This window comes from Cucurbita pepo, chromosome LG05 (assembly GCF_002806865.2).
Source record: "Cucurbita pepo subsp. pepo cultivar mu-cu-16 chromosome LG05, ASM280686v2, whole genome shotgun sequence".
NCBI classification, from domain to species: domain Eukaryota; kingdom Viridiplantae; phylum Streptophyta; class Magnoliopsida; order Cucurbitales; family Cucurbitaceae; genus Cucurbita; species Cucurbita pepo.
The window spans coordinates 3171124-3185995 of NC_036642.1; the positions used below are offsets into that span (position 1 = coordinate 3171124).

At 35.2% G+C, this 14872-nt stretch overlaps 2 protein-coding genes across 3 annotated transcripts; one reads left to right on the top strand and one right to left on the bottom strand.

Annotated features, from left to right (window-relative positions):
- Nucleotides 1–1202: 1202 nt before the first annotated feature.
- LOC111795600 (glucan endo-1,3-beta-glucosidase 4-like) lies at nt 1203–5025 on the bottom strand. Of its 2 annotated transcripts, XM_023678122.1 has the most exons (5): nt 4739–5025; nt 3843–3984; nt 2497–3738; nt 1554–1581; nt 1203–1459 (listed from the first exon to the last, which is right to left on the bottom strand). In XM_023678122.1, the coding sequence occupies exons 2-5, from the start codon at nt 3937–3939 to the stop codon at nt 1294–1296; spliced, it is 1533 nt and encodes a 510-aa protein (XP_023533890.1). In that variant the 5' UTR covers nt 3940–3984; nt 4739–5025; the 3' UTR covers nt 1203–1293. The 2 variants fall into 2 exon arrangements, with proteins under 2 accessions (XP_023533890.1, XP_023533891.1); XM_023678123.1 differs by lacking the exon at nt 4739–5025 and having other exon boundaries at nt 3850–3978.
- Nucleotides 5026–10163: 5138 nt separating this feature from the next.
- On the top strand, nt 10164–13462 carry LOC111795739 (IQ domain-containing protein IQM2-like). Its single transcript, XM_023678303.1, has 9 exons — nt 10164–10326; nt 10732–11191; nt 11273–11387; nt 11483–11548; nt 11631–11719; nt 11809–11899; nt 11988–12227; nt 12314–12415; nt 12511–13462. Exons 2-9 carry the CDS (start codon nt 10758–10760, stop codon nt 13174–13176), a joined length of 1803 nt encoding a protein of 600 aa, XP_023534071.1. The 5' UTR covers nt 10164–10326; nt 10732–10757; the 3' UTR covers nt 13177–13462.
- The last annotated feature ends 1410 nt before the right edge of the window (nt 13463–14872 follow it).

Sequence of the window (14872 nt, forward strand, 5' to 3'; positions counted from 1 at the left end):
TGTTTTTTTTTGTTAATATTTTATCAAAATATTTAAATTAAACAAAATATAATTTGTATTTTAAATATATGAAATTGTACCTGATTAATGATCTATTATACATTTACCAAATACTGATAAGGTGATTTTCCATGTATAAATCTAAAATTTACTAAATCAGTAATTTTTTTAAAAGCAATGTTAACGTTTATTTCAAAAGTTAGAGTAGTCAAATTTAATATAAAGTTTTTTATTTCATTGACTATCCTCCATGAGTTGTAATTATATGAATGGTCGTTATTAAATCTCATTCAATTTATAACCATTTTAATTAAAATTCTTATTTCTTTTAGTTATTAAATCTCATTTAATTTATAACCATTTTAATTAATATTCTTATTTATTTTGGGTATGACTCTTTCATAACCATTTTGATTAATATTCTCCTTTATTTAGTTTATGGATGATGATTAGTACTGTTATTCCTATATACAGGTTTGTTTAGCATTATTTTTAGGTGTGAAGTTATGTAAAATCATTATTATTAGTACTCTTATTCCTGTATACAGGTTTGTCTAGCATTGTTTTTAGGTGTGAAGTTATGTAGAATTATTCTTATTTTGTATTTGTCTAGAGGCAATTGTGACGAGCTTTTGTTGTGAGATTTTGTAGTGTGAGAGTGTGAGAGATACTTGTAAACACTTTAATTAAAGTGATTGGCTACCACATGTGGATGTAGGAGAATTTCTTTTATCAGAACCACGTAAATCTTTGTCTCTTTGTTTAATTACTGTTTGTGGGCGTATGAGTGCGCTTGCTTCCACTTTCACTACAACAATTGGGTATCAGAACATTTTGGTTGTGACATTCCGCTACAACAAGTAATATCAGAGCATTGGAAGTTTTAGCTTTACGGCACAGCAAGTGGTATCAGAACATTGAAGGTTATGCAAGACGGGGATGATTGAAGTTATTGAAAAAGTAATAAATATCTTTAATTACATTAATTAGTTAATTTTTCCACTAAAAATCAATTAAATCAATATTTAAGATGATTTATTTATAATAATGAGATATTTAATTAATTTTAGTTAAATACATCAATTAAAATCAATTAATTTTAATAAAAGAATATACAATATATTTCAATGAAAAATATACAAAACTAAGACAACATCAAATAACCAATAAAAAATAATTTCAATAAGCAATTATAAATATTAAAAATTAAACTTTGTACTTAATTTAACTAGTTAATTATACTTAAATATCTTATTATACGTATATAACTACAAACGATACATTAAGTTGAAGTCAAAGCAGAAAGGAAGCAGACAAAAGCATGGATGACAGCAAGAAGTGAAATAGCTGGGCTTCAAGTTTTGAACTTGAACTCGGAAAATTGCTGAAGGGTCCCGGGCTCAGTGAAGGAGCTGGGACCGACGCCCCCCCATCTGTGTTACCACCGCCTGCATTAGCGCTGTTACAGAAAACACATTAGCCATTGTGTAGATACGTATATGAGCTTTATAGAACTAAATAGCAGACAACATCAGGAGCTTCTTTTTGCTTACCTTCCTATGTATACACAGGAGCCATGACCTGCAAGAGGGCACCCATATTAGGAATACGGAATACGCTTCCTCGACTGTATTTCGTATATGTGTTTATGTGTGTGGTAGAAAGCATTTCCAGGCTCTTAACATTCAAGTTACATTGGTGGTTTTTGCAAAAGAGATTTCTTTAGTGTACAAATGGTGATCTGAAAGCACTTTCAGACTCGACACTCGAGTACAAATTAGTGTGTTTAGTAGTGCTCTAATGTAATAGCTCAAGCCGATTGCTAGCAGATATTGTCCGTTTTGCCTCGTAACATATCGCTATCAATCTCACGGTTGTAAAACGCGTTTGTTAGGGAGAGGTTTCCACATCCTTATCAGGAATGTTTTGTTCTCCTCTCCAACCGATGTGGGATTTCACAATTCACCCCCCTTGGGGGCCAGCGTCCTTGCTGGCACACTACTTGGTGTCTGGCTCTGATACCATTTGTAACAGCCCAAGCCCAAGCCCAAGCCCACCGCTAGCAGATATTGTCCACTTTGGCCCATTACGTATCGTCATCAACCTCATGGTTTTAAAACGTGTCTGTTAGGGAGAGGTTTCCACACCCTTATAAGGAATGTTTTGTTCTCCTCTCCAACCGACGTGGGATCTCACATCTAAACATCTCTTCATGCATTCTTTTTCCTAGATACTATTAACAAACCCAACAAGAAAATACATTCTTTGCAAAAGAAATTCTTGAGGATTGAGGACAAAAATTTTGATAGTTGATAATTAAATAGAGTACTATCGGGAAGGTGAAATTCAGACTGTTTAGGCTCAGTTTGGTTCATGTTAGTGTAAGTTGGTTCAATTCAGGTCCAACATACCTTGTGATCAAGCCAATAGCTCTATTGGTTCAGTTGGGAGCCCATTTCCCCTAGATAAATCAAGAACTTGGAGAAAGGAACTTACTTGGATTAGTATTAGTTAACGTTGCTGTGCCTTCAAAGTCACATGTTCCGCCATTGCCTTGCATTTTCTGATAGTAGTCATTATAAGCATAAGAAGCATGGTTTACGACGTTATCGGGAAGAAAACACGGTTGCCCTGGTTGAATGGCAGAACAATTGGCTCCACCCTGCCCACAAGCCCAGTTCAGACCACTTTGCAACTTACCAGGATCTGCACCATCTTTAGCCACACAGTAAACAACAGAAGAACTCCCAGTGACACTGCTGGATATCAAACTCAAACGATATATAGCAGAACCGTCGGTCGAAAGAACTCCCCAGTTTTTCTCTGACATAGGCCCAGGCTTCTGGTCTTCACTGAACAACTCATATACGTAGGCGTTAACAGGATTAGTTGGCTCGCTAGGTGGACCGGAGCCATTCAAAACCCTACCGATCAGATTGTTCACATATATCTCAGCATTTTTCTTGGTTGCATAAGTTTCATTGGCTCCACCAGACCAAGGCCAGCCAGATTCAGTCACCATAATGGGGATACCAGAAAAGTTGAGAGATTTTATTGAATGATAGGTTGCATCCAACATGGCATCAAACATGTTGGTATAGTGGAGGAGTGTGTTCGGGTCAACAATCCGCCGGTTAATAGACAACGGCCGGAAAAGAGCATAATCTAGTGGGAAAATCCCGTTTCCTTTCATGTATCCATAATAAGGATAAACATTCAACATATAATATGACTTGGTGTCTTTCAAAAACTGAAGAAGTGGGTAAATGGTGGAATTCAATGAAGAATTGAATGTGGCTGTGGAAGGAGGAAACGACGTAACAACGACATCCATAGACTGAGGAGTTGAAACTTTGACTTGAAGATTTAGGTTCGCTGCCACAAGAGCTTTATGAAGGTATTTCATGACACGGATCAAGAACGGGCCAGCATTGGGGAAAGACGTAAGAACCTCACTGCCTACAGCAATGGCTGTTATATTGGTTGCAGGTATATAAAGTGCAACATTTTTGTTAATCCAAGCTGCAGCCACTGATGGAGACTTTCCAATTTTTAGAACCTCCTCATTTGTAACACCAACCATTACTTCAATGCTACTGTTTGCCAAGGCTTTGAGTAATTGCCCATCGGCATCGTAGAGTCGAACATGAGTTATTTTGTAGAGTTTGAGCATTGAAACCACATTTGAAGCAGGTGGAAGATTGGATACATGAGTCCCAATATTTATCCCAACAAATGCTGGGTAACACAGGAAAGAATGCATGCTGTGAGTGTTACAGAAGGAGGTCACTTTTGAATTGAATTTTAGCATTTAAGATACTAGAAAGAGTTTATAGAAGTACCTCTTACATGGAAAAACATGGCAGACACAAGCAAAAGCACAATGGCAGACCATTTCTCATGCCTCCTCCAATTCACCAAAACGTCAACCTCAAACATCTCTCCGTTCCTTCGAGTCGTCCCTCAGCAGTTTAGTTTACCGGCCTGTCAAAATTACGATGAAATGCCACCAAGAGAGAACAAAATTCAATAAAGACTGCAAGATATCGACAGTACATCAGAGTCGTGCTCGTTGCATATGGAAAAGAACGATTACAAGATCGAACCAAACAGAACCAAAATGATATTGAAATACAAAAGATTACTAACATACTCTCACTCCAAGTCAAAACCATCTAAATAATTCTATCCCAAGCAACTCATTACCTCATTACTAACATACCTTTAATACCCCAAAAACATCCCTAATTCTATCCTAGTAGCACTCCTATCAAGAACACAATCACTTCTTGCACAGAATTATAACAGGAAGAGACCCTAAACCAAAACAAGCAGATACAAACAACGAACAAATTCATATGTAAGCAAGTAGCTAACCACTAATTACCAAACATTAACCCATAAGCACAAATAAGAGTAGAATACAGAACAACAAACGACCCAACCAACGAGATCGAATTTCCTACAACTGAAGAAAACCCTGATGAAATAAAACGATAAAAACCTTAATCCCCACAAATAAGCAGAGAACCCCCAATATCTGCCGCTCCATGGAATGGGAAAGGCAGCAAACTATTACAACAAGCATCATGAACCTCGATGCAACAGGAACAGAAATCGCAGCAGTTCACAATAACACCTCCAATCCCCGCCATTCCCAGCTCAAGTAAAAACTCTACTGAAAATGACAATAATGTATGAATATTAAGAAAATCGGCAATGAAGTATCAACCAGTACCTTCAAAACCAGTATAGGAAGAGGAAACTGCCGACCAATCGGAGGACGGTGCGCTCCGACAAAACATTGGGTATTCACCATAATCTGTTGGATTATAACCTGGGGTATGTTTTTGTAGAACATTCCGCATCGAAATCAACGCCATGTGTAATGTTCTTCAGCTTCAGAAATGCATTTTTAAATTACCTGAAAAGGGCATAAAATATTATCATATTCGAACCACTGAGAGAAAAAGGGAGAGACGATCCCGTGATTTCCCTCCAAATTCTGTTCAACTCCACGTTGAAACGAAGCGCCAAAGTCAATCGAGTGACGACGAGAAAAAGTTGAGAGCCGTTCGTTTTCAGCTGCTTATTGGGCCACTAATTCATGTAGCCCATGGGCTTCTAGGCCCATTATCCTTTACTGAAAGTGATCCTAAATTCAATCAGCCCAATGGTAATGGGCTTTTGGGCTTAGACAGAAGAAGCCCAGATACAAAACGACGCCGTAGTGTGTTGAATATGTGACGCTGAAAAAGGACAGAAGAGGAAGTGAAAAGTCAACGGAACTGTCTGGTGGGCTGTCTGCGGGCGACTGTCTTGTTCTGTCGGATTGGGCTGCATATAATTTTTTTCTAATTTGGAGTTTCACACTAATGCCCAAACAAATTTGTCATTATTTATTTGCAAATTATAGTATTTTGATGTGAAATCTCACCAAAATCCATGCCCCCCAACCATTTTAAACCAAATAATAATAATAATAATAATAAAATAAAACCCCCGAGTAATTTTTTACCTTAAATGAATCGATGCCAAATAATAGCGATCTTGATAATATGATGATTAAAAAATATTTAAAAGAATTGAAAATTCACGGCCTATACCAACAAACTACCCAATTTTTTCAGTAGTTCAATCGTAAGAACTCTATATAGAATACTTTCCTACAAATCTTTTTAGAATGCATGCAAGTGAGGACAACGCATGCTAAAATTACTAGTGTTGGTTTGGGAGAAGCAGCTAACGTGACTATGTCGCAACGGATGCAAGGAAATATCGGGACCATCAGGTGCCAAATCCAAATTCTGAAACATGAAAATGGGTCGTTATATCCTTAGCTTAATGGGTTTTTTGAATCTAACATAACACGCTTCTTAAACAACACCGACAATATATACATTTTTTTTATATATATAACACGTCACTCGATTTTGACGTTTCAATAATTTTATTTTCACTTCATCCATATATGTTTTTTAATGTTTTTTTTTTTTTTTTTAAGTATTTCAGTTATAATTTGTCAAACGAAAAAGGTGGCGAGTTTAGGTAAAACCTTACCTTATAAGTATAGAAGAATTTCTTACCAATTTATGCACTTTTTGTCTCCCCTAATGGTCGCGTCTACCAATATTAAGGAAATTTTGACTTTGATTCCTTCCTCCTTTTTTCTAAACGACTTTTACACATCCAACTTGTCCAACAAGTTCGATCACGTGACTAAGACCAAACATGGGTATTTTGGTCTTTTCCGTTATCTTTAAAATAATTTTTTATTTTTCTTGTTAGCTTGTGAGCTAAGAATTGGTCAATTTTTTTTGCCGTTTGACCTTGAGACAGGTGTGTAGATGGCAGATTTATGTAACAAGACAAGGTGGAAATTACTATTTTAGGTTTTCATACTTAAATACGGTAGTTTTAGCCAAAAATACATTTATATCATATTTATTAATAAAAATTCAATAAATTTTAAGATACGTCTCAAATGATAATTAGTGTTTTATCTACTGAGTTATGTCAATATTTTTCTCTCAAATTATATAAGAGAAAATATGATGGGTACGTACAATTCTTCATTTGACTTTTAAGTACAAATAAGTGCGTGCTCGAACTTATTTGAACTAGTTTAGAATAGTCAACTTGAGTTTGACTTTGAAACCCAAGCAGATAAGTGGTACAGGAACAAACCAATATCATATTCGAATGAGAATGATGCTCGATGATAAAATAATTATAAAATGCTTAAAAAAAAAACTTGAATATTAAATGAATTTTACTTTAAGCAATTTTATATTAAGTAACATTTTGAATGATAACAAAAACGGGTCGAAAAAACTTGGGTTGATTTAGGTTAATAATTTTATAATGTCGGGTGCAGCAGCGTGGCACGAGGAGGGTGAGATTTGGTGTCGTGTAATGTGTTGGGTGTGGCCTTTGAGAATCAAATTGACGCGGTTGTATTGTGGTCCATGCACCTTTAGTGCACCTAATCAAACCCCCAATACTAAATTTTGTATACAGCAGCGTGTTTACAGGTGTACGCTGTTTTCAGTGCGATAACGATTGTCATTCAACCACCACCGTCCATCTCATCTTAGGCAGATCGCAATGGACGGTTATACCCTTTCTCTCACATTCTTTACATTCCACTTTTTTACTTGTCTGTCACGGTTCCCAAACATTCGGAAACTATTTTATTTATTTATTTATAATTAATTTGGAACAAATAAATGCCACCTAGCCAAGTGATTGTTTTAATTAGTAATATTTTAAAAATTATAAAAATAGAAATAAATGTATATTTAAAAAGGTGGTAAAAAAGTGGAATATTTTCGTGAGTGTAAAGCAACCGATCCGGCAAGCGTCAACGAACTCAAGGCGAAGCGTTGACTTCTAAATTCTAATATTTTTCTTTCCAAAAAGGATTATAATCTGAGTTAAATAGAACAGTGTTGACGTTTTCTTTCAAACTTTTGTACTGTACGACCCACGCGCGGCCAGGCGCGTACAGTCACGACGAACGTAACATAACATCGTCGGTGCTGACATAAACGCGTTTATCCAATCCATGGATAACGTTTTGAATCTCGTCTCAAGCGGGTACAGGCCGTAATTGGTCTGTGACAGAAAGGGGTTGGTGAGGCTATCACTTCCGCTCCTACCAGAAGGAGAAAAAAAAGGGAAAACCCGGCGGCAGGCATGGGATTTGGTTGTGTGGTAAAGAGCTGTATTGTTTGCTATAGACAGCATCACGTGGACAAGTAAATTTCCGCCAGGTGGATGTCAACCAATTCGTACAATGCAGAGTACCCACGCCTACATGTCACGTTTTATCAAATATTTTTATTTATTTATTTAAAACAAAATAAAAAAAAAATTAATTAATTAAGTTGTATTATTATTTTGCATGCAGATCTGAAACGACACTACTTGTACTGCTAACGAATTGTCGGCTTCGAGTCCCCCCTTTCCCTCTTTACTTCCAATCATTTCACATTACGCAGTTAATTACGAGAATTTATTGCATTTAATTATCAAAGATCCGATCCACTCTCCTTTTAATTAATTAATTAATTTACAATTAAACTTCTTCCACTATATCTTATTTTTCTAATTTTAATTTACCATTTTAAATCAAAGTGTGAAGGGAAAGAAGCCCAAATGTCGATGAAATAAAATAAAATTTAAATGTCAGAATAATGAGTGGCAATAATGTGTACAATGATAATAATAATAATAAATAAATGACGTTGGGACTGCCCAATAATGAAAAGTATTTAGAAATTAAAAGGTTTGACTTTCTCGTAATAAAATAATTATAAATAAATGACATACAGTTGTCAAAATAAATAAATAATAATAAAAATAGCGAGATCTATCCATATTTAACTACACGATTAATAATATTATTTTTTACATTTCATTAATTTGAACGAGAGATCCTCAAGAAGCACGCAGCCGTTATTAAATATGAAAGGTGGGAGATTCGTATCATTTTATAAAAAAAAAAAATGATTATTTCTTATAAACTTAATTCATTGATTTATTTAAATTTGGTGTAAAAAAAAAAACTCTTGTTATTTAAATTTTAATCCAAAATATGTATCATTATTATTTAAAAATAATAATAATAGAGTATTAATTGGTAATGTGGGACATTTTTATGTAACCCAATGTATTTATTAATTTTGTTTGTATGAGTAAATCATGTGGATAAGATTGAGCCACGTGTACGTTGATAGAAGGTGCATTTTAGAAATCAGAATCAGAATCCAAAAAAACATATATTGTAAGGTAGTATGACAGATAATACATAAACAACTATATTAAAATGCATGCATGCCAGCACCAACATTTATTTTATTATTTCAAACTTTATACACATTTTTTCATTTTTCCTAAGTTTTTGTTTCACTTTTTGGACTTTTATGACACCATCTATAAAATATTCCCATATAAACTTAGATAAATATTTTAAATTAATAAAATCAAATTTATGCGCATGAATTTTAATTTTTTTAGAATCATACGATGAACTATAAGAATGTATAAATGAACTGAGATCATCTGAATAAGAGTGATTTTACAAGTAGTATGGTCAAGAAATATCTATGAATATCTTATTTTTTATATGAAACACGTAAGTGGAAGTAATGCATGCTAAAAAAGACTCTGTTGATCAATATTGTTGAGATTGTTGGGTATGGAGCCTGATGCTGAGATATAGTAAAGATATATTTAAAAGATATTTCGTAAAGATTTGATACAGAGATATATAGGGTAGATATTTGGTAAAAATTTGATAGAAATATTAAATTTTTTAAGTTATATTTAATAAATTGAAATCATATATAAGTCTGTGTTTAGAAAGTACTTTTCTTCATTCTCTGTATTATTCTGTTCTTTGTGTTCATCTTGATCGAGTGCGTCCATTGTTGAGCGATCCTAACAAATACGATATTAGTTTCACACATGAATTGAAAATCTCGATGGAGATGGGCATTACACATTTTTTATTTTTATTTTTTAATGCACGAAATGAAATTGAATGGAAAAATTAAGGAAATGTTTGGGATGGAAAAGAAAAATAAACACAAACTTGGGAATAAAGCTACTTTCGACGGAGGGTGACATAAGCAGTGGCGATTGCGGTTTACGAAGAAGTCCAATTTTTTTTAAATATTATTTTATTAATTTTTGACCCAAATAAATAAATATTTATATATATATATATATATATATATATATATAAAGGACTTTCCATTGAAACAGCAGAAATGAAAATGACTTCCCAGAATTTTGAAAATGTCAGAATTTCTTTTAATTTTCCCAAGAAATTCATCTTAGCTTCACCTCCAAGCTGGCATCAATTTTGCATTGGATTTTTTTTTATTTAATAAATTATTAATTTTATTAAATACTCTAAAATAAAACTTAATTTTTTTAAATAAATTTTAAAATATTAAAATAGGTATTTAAAAAAAAATTATTTTGTGTTACGGGTTGGACATGAAATTTAACCGAAAATTAAAAAAATATATTTATTTAAATTCAGAATTTTCTTTAAAAAATGAAAAAGGTGGGAGGTGGTAGGAATTGACGTACGCGGTCCTATATAAACCCCAACACTCGCAGAATTATTGGCATTTCAAAATCCGCTTCTTCTTCCATTACTTTTCTCTGTAATTCTTATTCTTCTTCGTTCAAAGTTTCCATTCCAGTGTGTTCAACAATCGGACTCGGACTCCATACTAACTCAGACGCAGAACTTGAAAGCTTTATCCCTCCGTCTTCAACCTTCGGATTCTCATCGTTTTCCTTTTCAAGGTCAGTACTCGACGTTACTGTTAACTTTCTGAAATTCATTTTTGGTTCTTGGAATGGATGTGCTCGGTCTGTATAGATTTTTTAATTTAAGTATTGAGGTTTTAGGAATCGGCGTTTTAATTTGAAATGAGATTGGGGATTCGCTGCCATCTTGATGGCTTAATAGGGGCGGCCGGATGCCGGCGGCGGCTAAAAGGAAAAATAGAGACAGAGAAAGATACAATGAGGCTGCTGTTTAGTTAGGCAGATCTATGGTCATACTTTAATGGACATTGAATTCTATTGTATCAGGATCTCTTTTGCTTTTTGTGATCAATTGTTGCTATCTGTTCCATTTCTTTTAGTAGCTTGCTTTAGCCTATAGCCTATAGTCATTCCATCTGATACATTATCTTGTTCTTACAGGTTATTAAAGGATCTTATTATGCCATATGGGTATATCTAGTTCCTGTCCATTTGCAGAGTATATTGATTTGGGGAATAGTTTAGAATCCATTTTGATAAAATCCGGTAGTTTTGGAGATGAAGGAAAAACTCTAATGCGGTCCATTAGTTTCACAAGCAGTGATTCAGAATCAAAAGTATTGAAATCTGTTGGTTCTGGGAATGTATCTTTGGAAGCGCCGACTGAGACTTCGTTAGAAACTGGAAATGACATTGTTGGTGAATCGATCAGCCCGAAGAGTGAAGAGTTTGATAAACAATCTCTAAATTCGGATAATGATATAAGAAGATTCCAATTGTTACCAGTTTTGGATCCAAACAATCCCAAGCATGCTGCTGCTTTAAAATTGCAGAAAGTGTATAAAAGCTTCCGCACCAGAAGAAAGCTAGCAGATTGTGCAGTTCTTGTTGAACAAAGCTGGTACGTTTCTTCCCTTCCCTTCTATTTGTGTAGGTGATCTTTGTCTTATTTCATCGTTGATTAAACTGTCAATATTTGTAGGTGGAAACTCTTGGACTTTGCTGAACTCAAGCGAAGCTCTATATCGTTCTTCGACATGGAAAAACGAGAGTCTGCTATCTCACGGTGGTCGAGAGCGAGAACTAGAGCAGCTAAGGTGAATTCAAAGAAATTCCTAAAAAGAAAAAACTTATGAACAATGTTTGACCATATATTTGTTTCAGAAATCTAACCAGGCTTTCGTCAATATAGGTTGGAAAAGGCTTATCCAAGAATGCTAAAGCTCGAAAACTTTCTTTGCAGCATTGGCTCGAGGCGGTAAGTAAACTTCCTTTAACCAAGAACTTCTAATACATTATCCTCGTTTTGTTCTGATGTAATTCTTGATGTATATATACAGATTGATCCGCGACATCGCTACGGCCACAACTTACATTTTTATTACATGAAATGGCTTCATAGTCAGAGTAAAGAACCCTTCTTCTACTGGTAAGATTTCCTTCTTGCTACAACAATATGTTTGCAAGCACCATTTTTAGACCATGGACTCGAATAAAATGTCCTGTTTCTGGATTCAGGTTGGATATAGGAGAAGGGAAGGAAGTAAATCTAGTGGAAAAATGCCCAAGATGGAAACTCCAGCAGCAGTGCATCAAGTATTTGGGTCCTGTAAGTAAATACTTCTTGATCCAATTGTTCTTCATTTCCTTATTCTTAGTATAGCACATTGAACTTATTTTGTTTCCTTTTATTTTAGATGGAAAGGCTTGCATACGAAGTAATTGTGGAAGATGGGAAACTTGTATACAAACAATCAGGGAAACTCGTCCACACAACTGAAGAAGCTAGAAATACAAAATGGATTTTTGTCCTAAGCACGTCGAAGATCATGTATGTTGGAAAGAAGAAGAAAGGTACATTCCAGCACTCGAGCTTCTTGGCTGGAGGAGCTACAACTGCTGCTGGGAGATTGGTTGTGGACAATGGTGTTCTAAAGGTACCAACTCTACAATTCGAAGTCCTGATTTTTTTCCCCATTAAAAAGGAGTCCGACATTAACGATTTATCGCTCTTCGTTGACAGGCTGTTTGGCCTCACAGCGGACACTATCGACCCACGGAAGAAAACTTCAAGGACTTCAAGTCATTCCTTAGAGAGAACAATGTGGATCTTACTGACGTGAAGGTAAATATTGCCTGAAAATGTATAAGCCATTCATGTTTTCCACTTTGATATCATTTTGTAAATAACGCCTGAAATCCATATTTTCTTCCATTCAGACGACTCCTGTTGATGAGAGGGATGATGGCTTTGAAAGCCAAGAGGGTATCCATCACGTTAGGAACCACTCATTCGAGGAGGACTTCATCGTCAAGCTGAATGGCTTTGAAAGTGAAGAGAACCATACGGAAGAATCAACTGAAGGAAAAACTGATTCATTTGAGCAAAAACAGTCTTCCATGGAACTATCTGATTTAAAGCGTCATAACATTGGCAAAAAATTGACCAATCTTGAGATACCAAACAGGGATGAAGTGATTGCGATGTTTGAGAGAGAACAACAAGATGTGGGAAGCAGTGGTAATAATGATTTGCTATTGGAATCCCCTGTTGAAGATAGTTCATTATCTCCAAAGCCGAACATCTCTGAAGATCAAGGGAATACTAAAGCGAAGATCATTCACGAAGAGTCGGTCGTTAGAAGGTTAAATTCACATAAAGAAGTCAAATCATATCAACTAGGGAAGCAGTTATCTTGCAGATGGACAACAGGAGCAGGTCCTCGCATAGGCTGCGTGCGAGACTATCCATCAGAGCTTCAGCTACGAGCACTCGAGCAAGTGAGCTTATCACCGAAAAGCACAGCGCATTCTTTGCATCGCTGCTATCCTTACATCGCCGGTGAGCTGTTATCTGGCCAACTTCCCGGGCCAGCCACCATATAACAGCAAACATAAGAAGATGACTGTCCATTCCTAGACATGATCCTCTTGCATTTTTTTATCAGAGGAACATCAATGAATGGAGCAGATAGCAGACCAGAATGGCTTATAGATTCCTTATATGTTCATTCTTTTGTACATACACAAAAAGATAATGTAGGAATTGTTTGTGCTTTAGATTTTTTCCTACTAACCCATATATTCTTTTTTGTGTAACAAAGGGAAACTCCACAATTTTTCCTATTCCATTTCTTGTCATTATGAATACAAGCAACGTTCTAGAGTCTCATGAGTTTATGGCTTCGGGTTTGCTACTCTTAACTCTTTTTGTCCTCAACAGCCTGACGGTGAACCCCACCTGAATAGACTTGAATAGACTTAAACAGATATGAATCATTGAATGTGCAACCAGTTTGCGCTTGCTCGTATGAGCTGTCTAATAATTTGTTGGCGCAACTACAAAATTATTGTATGGCCTTACAACAAATATCCCATTTAATGACAGTAATCTCTTGATAATATAGTCTTCCACACGCCAACGACGAGATGAATATTGTCTCCATTTAGTGGTTCTCGCGCCACCACAATGGCATGACATCAAAAGTTCACTCCGGTTGCCATCTACGGATGTCAAGGCTATCCTGATCGATTGTTTACTGCAATGTATTTCTAAATCCTGCTTGGTAAAGACCTCAGTTGTTCTAACGTTATAAACGCCAGCGAGGTTGGCTGGTGAGCTGCCGATCACCTTTCCTCCTCTCTATCTCTTTCGCATTTATTCAAACACCTAATGTGCGTCGTTGTTGCGTTGATGTATGTGATTGAACATTGTCGTGTCGAGAAAGCCAAAGGACGTGTGAGCCATGCGGCTTAAAGTCGGGACTCACCTCATCCACCAAAGGTATTTTAGATCAATAAGTTGATCGGGCCACACGCTTTTATTTCAAGGTTTTGAGCTTCCAATTTCACCTTTCATAGCTGCCTGTAGCGGGGATTATGAATGAACTAAAACCACATTAAAATAAAATGAATTTTAAAGATAAAATAAAATAATAAAAAAATCTTTAAAAAAAATTGAAAATAATTACCTATATGTACCCTTACATCACTGGTGTGGCTCAATTATAAGAATTTTAAAATTAAGTGCCGTAAATCTTCTTATAATGCATGTGAAAAAAACTTGAGTTGATTTACGAAAATAGTCTTCAAACTATGAAATTAATCTCTGACTTGACTAAGTTATGTTCATGTAGGCAAAAACTATTAGTTCGTCTCGAATTCCAAGAGAAAATATGGACGTCTGCTGTCAATAGATTATCAATTGAATTTGGGCTTCTTTCATTGGTGGGTTGGATAAAATTCCAAATTTAGATATGAAAATAAATATTAAAAGTATCAAAGTATTATAATTGTAATAATATCTTCAAAATTTGATACATAATTTATAAATATAAAATTGATTATAAATTTGGAAGTGTAATTAGTCTCTATAGCTTTATTAAATGACTTAAAAAATTGAGTTGAATTTTTTTCCGAATTAAATTAATAACTTTAAATGTAAATATATATATTTTTGGAAGGGTGGAGGTTGAAAATGGGCCGAAGAGTCCAATAGGCCCAAAACGGACGCGTGGGGAGGTTTCTGGTCGGGCGACAATGCCCCTTGGGAGGAAGTGAGAGGAGGGAAATTCCAAAAATG

Excerpts from the sequence above, each read along its gene's own strand:
- LOC111795739 (XM_023678303.1), top strand. The coding sequence starts at position 10,758 with ATGGGTATATCTAGTTCCTGTCCATTTGCAGAGTATATTGATTTGGGG. Across the intron at positions 11,720-11,808 it reads AAAGAACCCTTCTTCTACTG|GTTGGATATAGGAGAAGGGA; the intron begins GTAAGATTTCCT and ends TTCTGGATTCAG. Across the intron at positions 11,900-11,987 it reads GCATCAAGTATTTGGGTCCT|ATGGAAAGGCTTGCATACGA; the intron begins GTAAGTAAATAC and ends CTTTTATTTTAG.
- LOC111795600 (XM_023678122.1), bottom strand. The coding sequence starts at position 3,939 with ATGTTTGAGGTTGACGTTTTGGTGAATTGGAGGAGGCATGAGAAATGG. Across the intron at positions 3,739-3,842 it reads CATGTTTTTCCATGTAAGAG|CATTTGTTGGGATAAATATT; the intron begins GTACTTCTATAA and ends TGTGTTACCCAG. Across the intron at positions 1,582-2,496 it reads GTTAACTAATACTAATCCAA|GTCATGGCTCCTGTGTATAC; the intron begins GTAAGTTCCTTT and ends GCCCTCTTGCAG.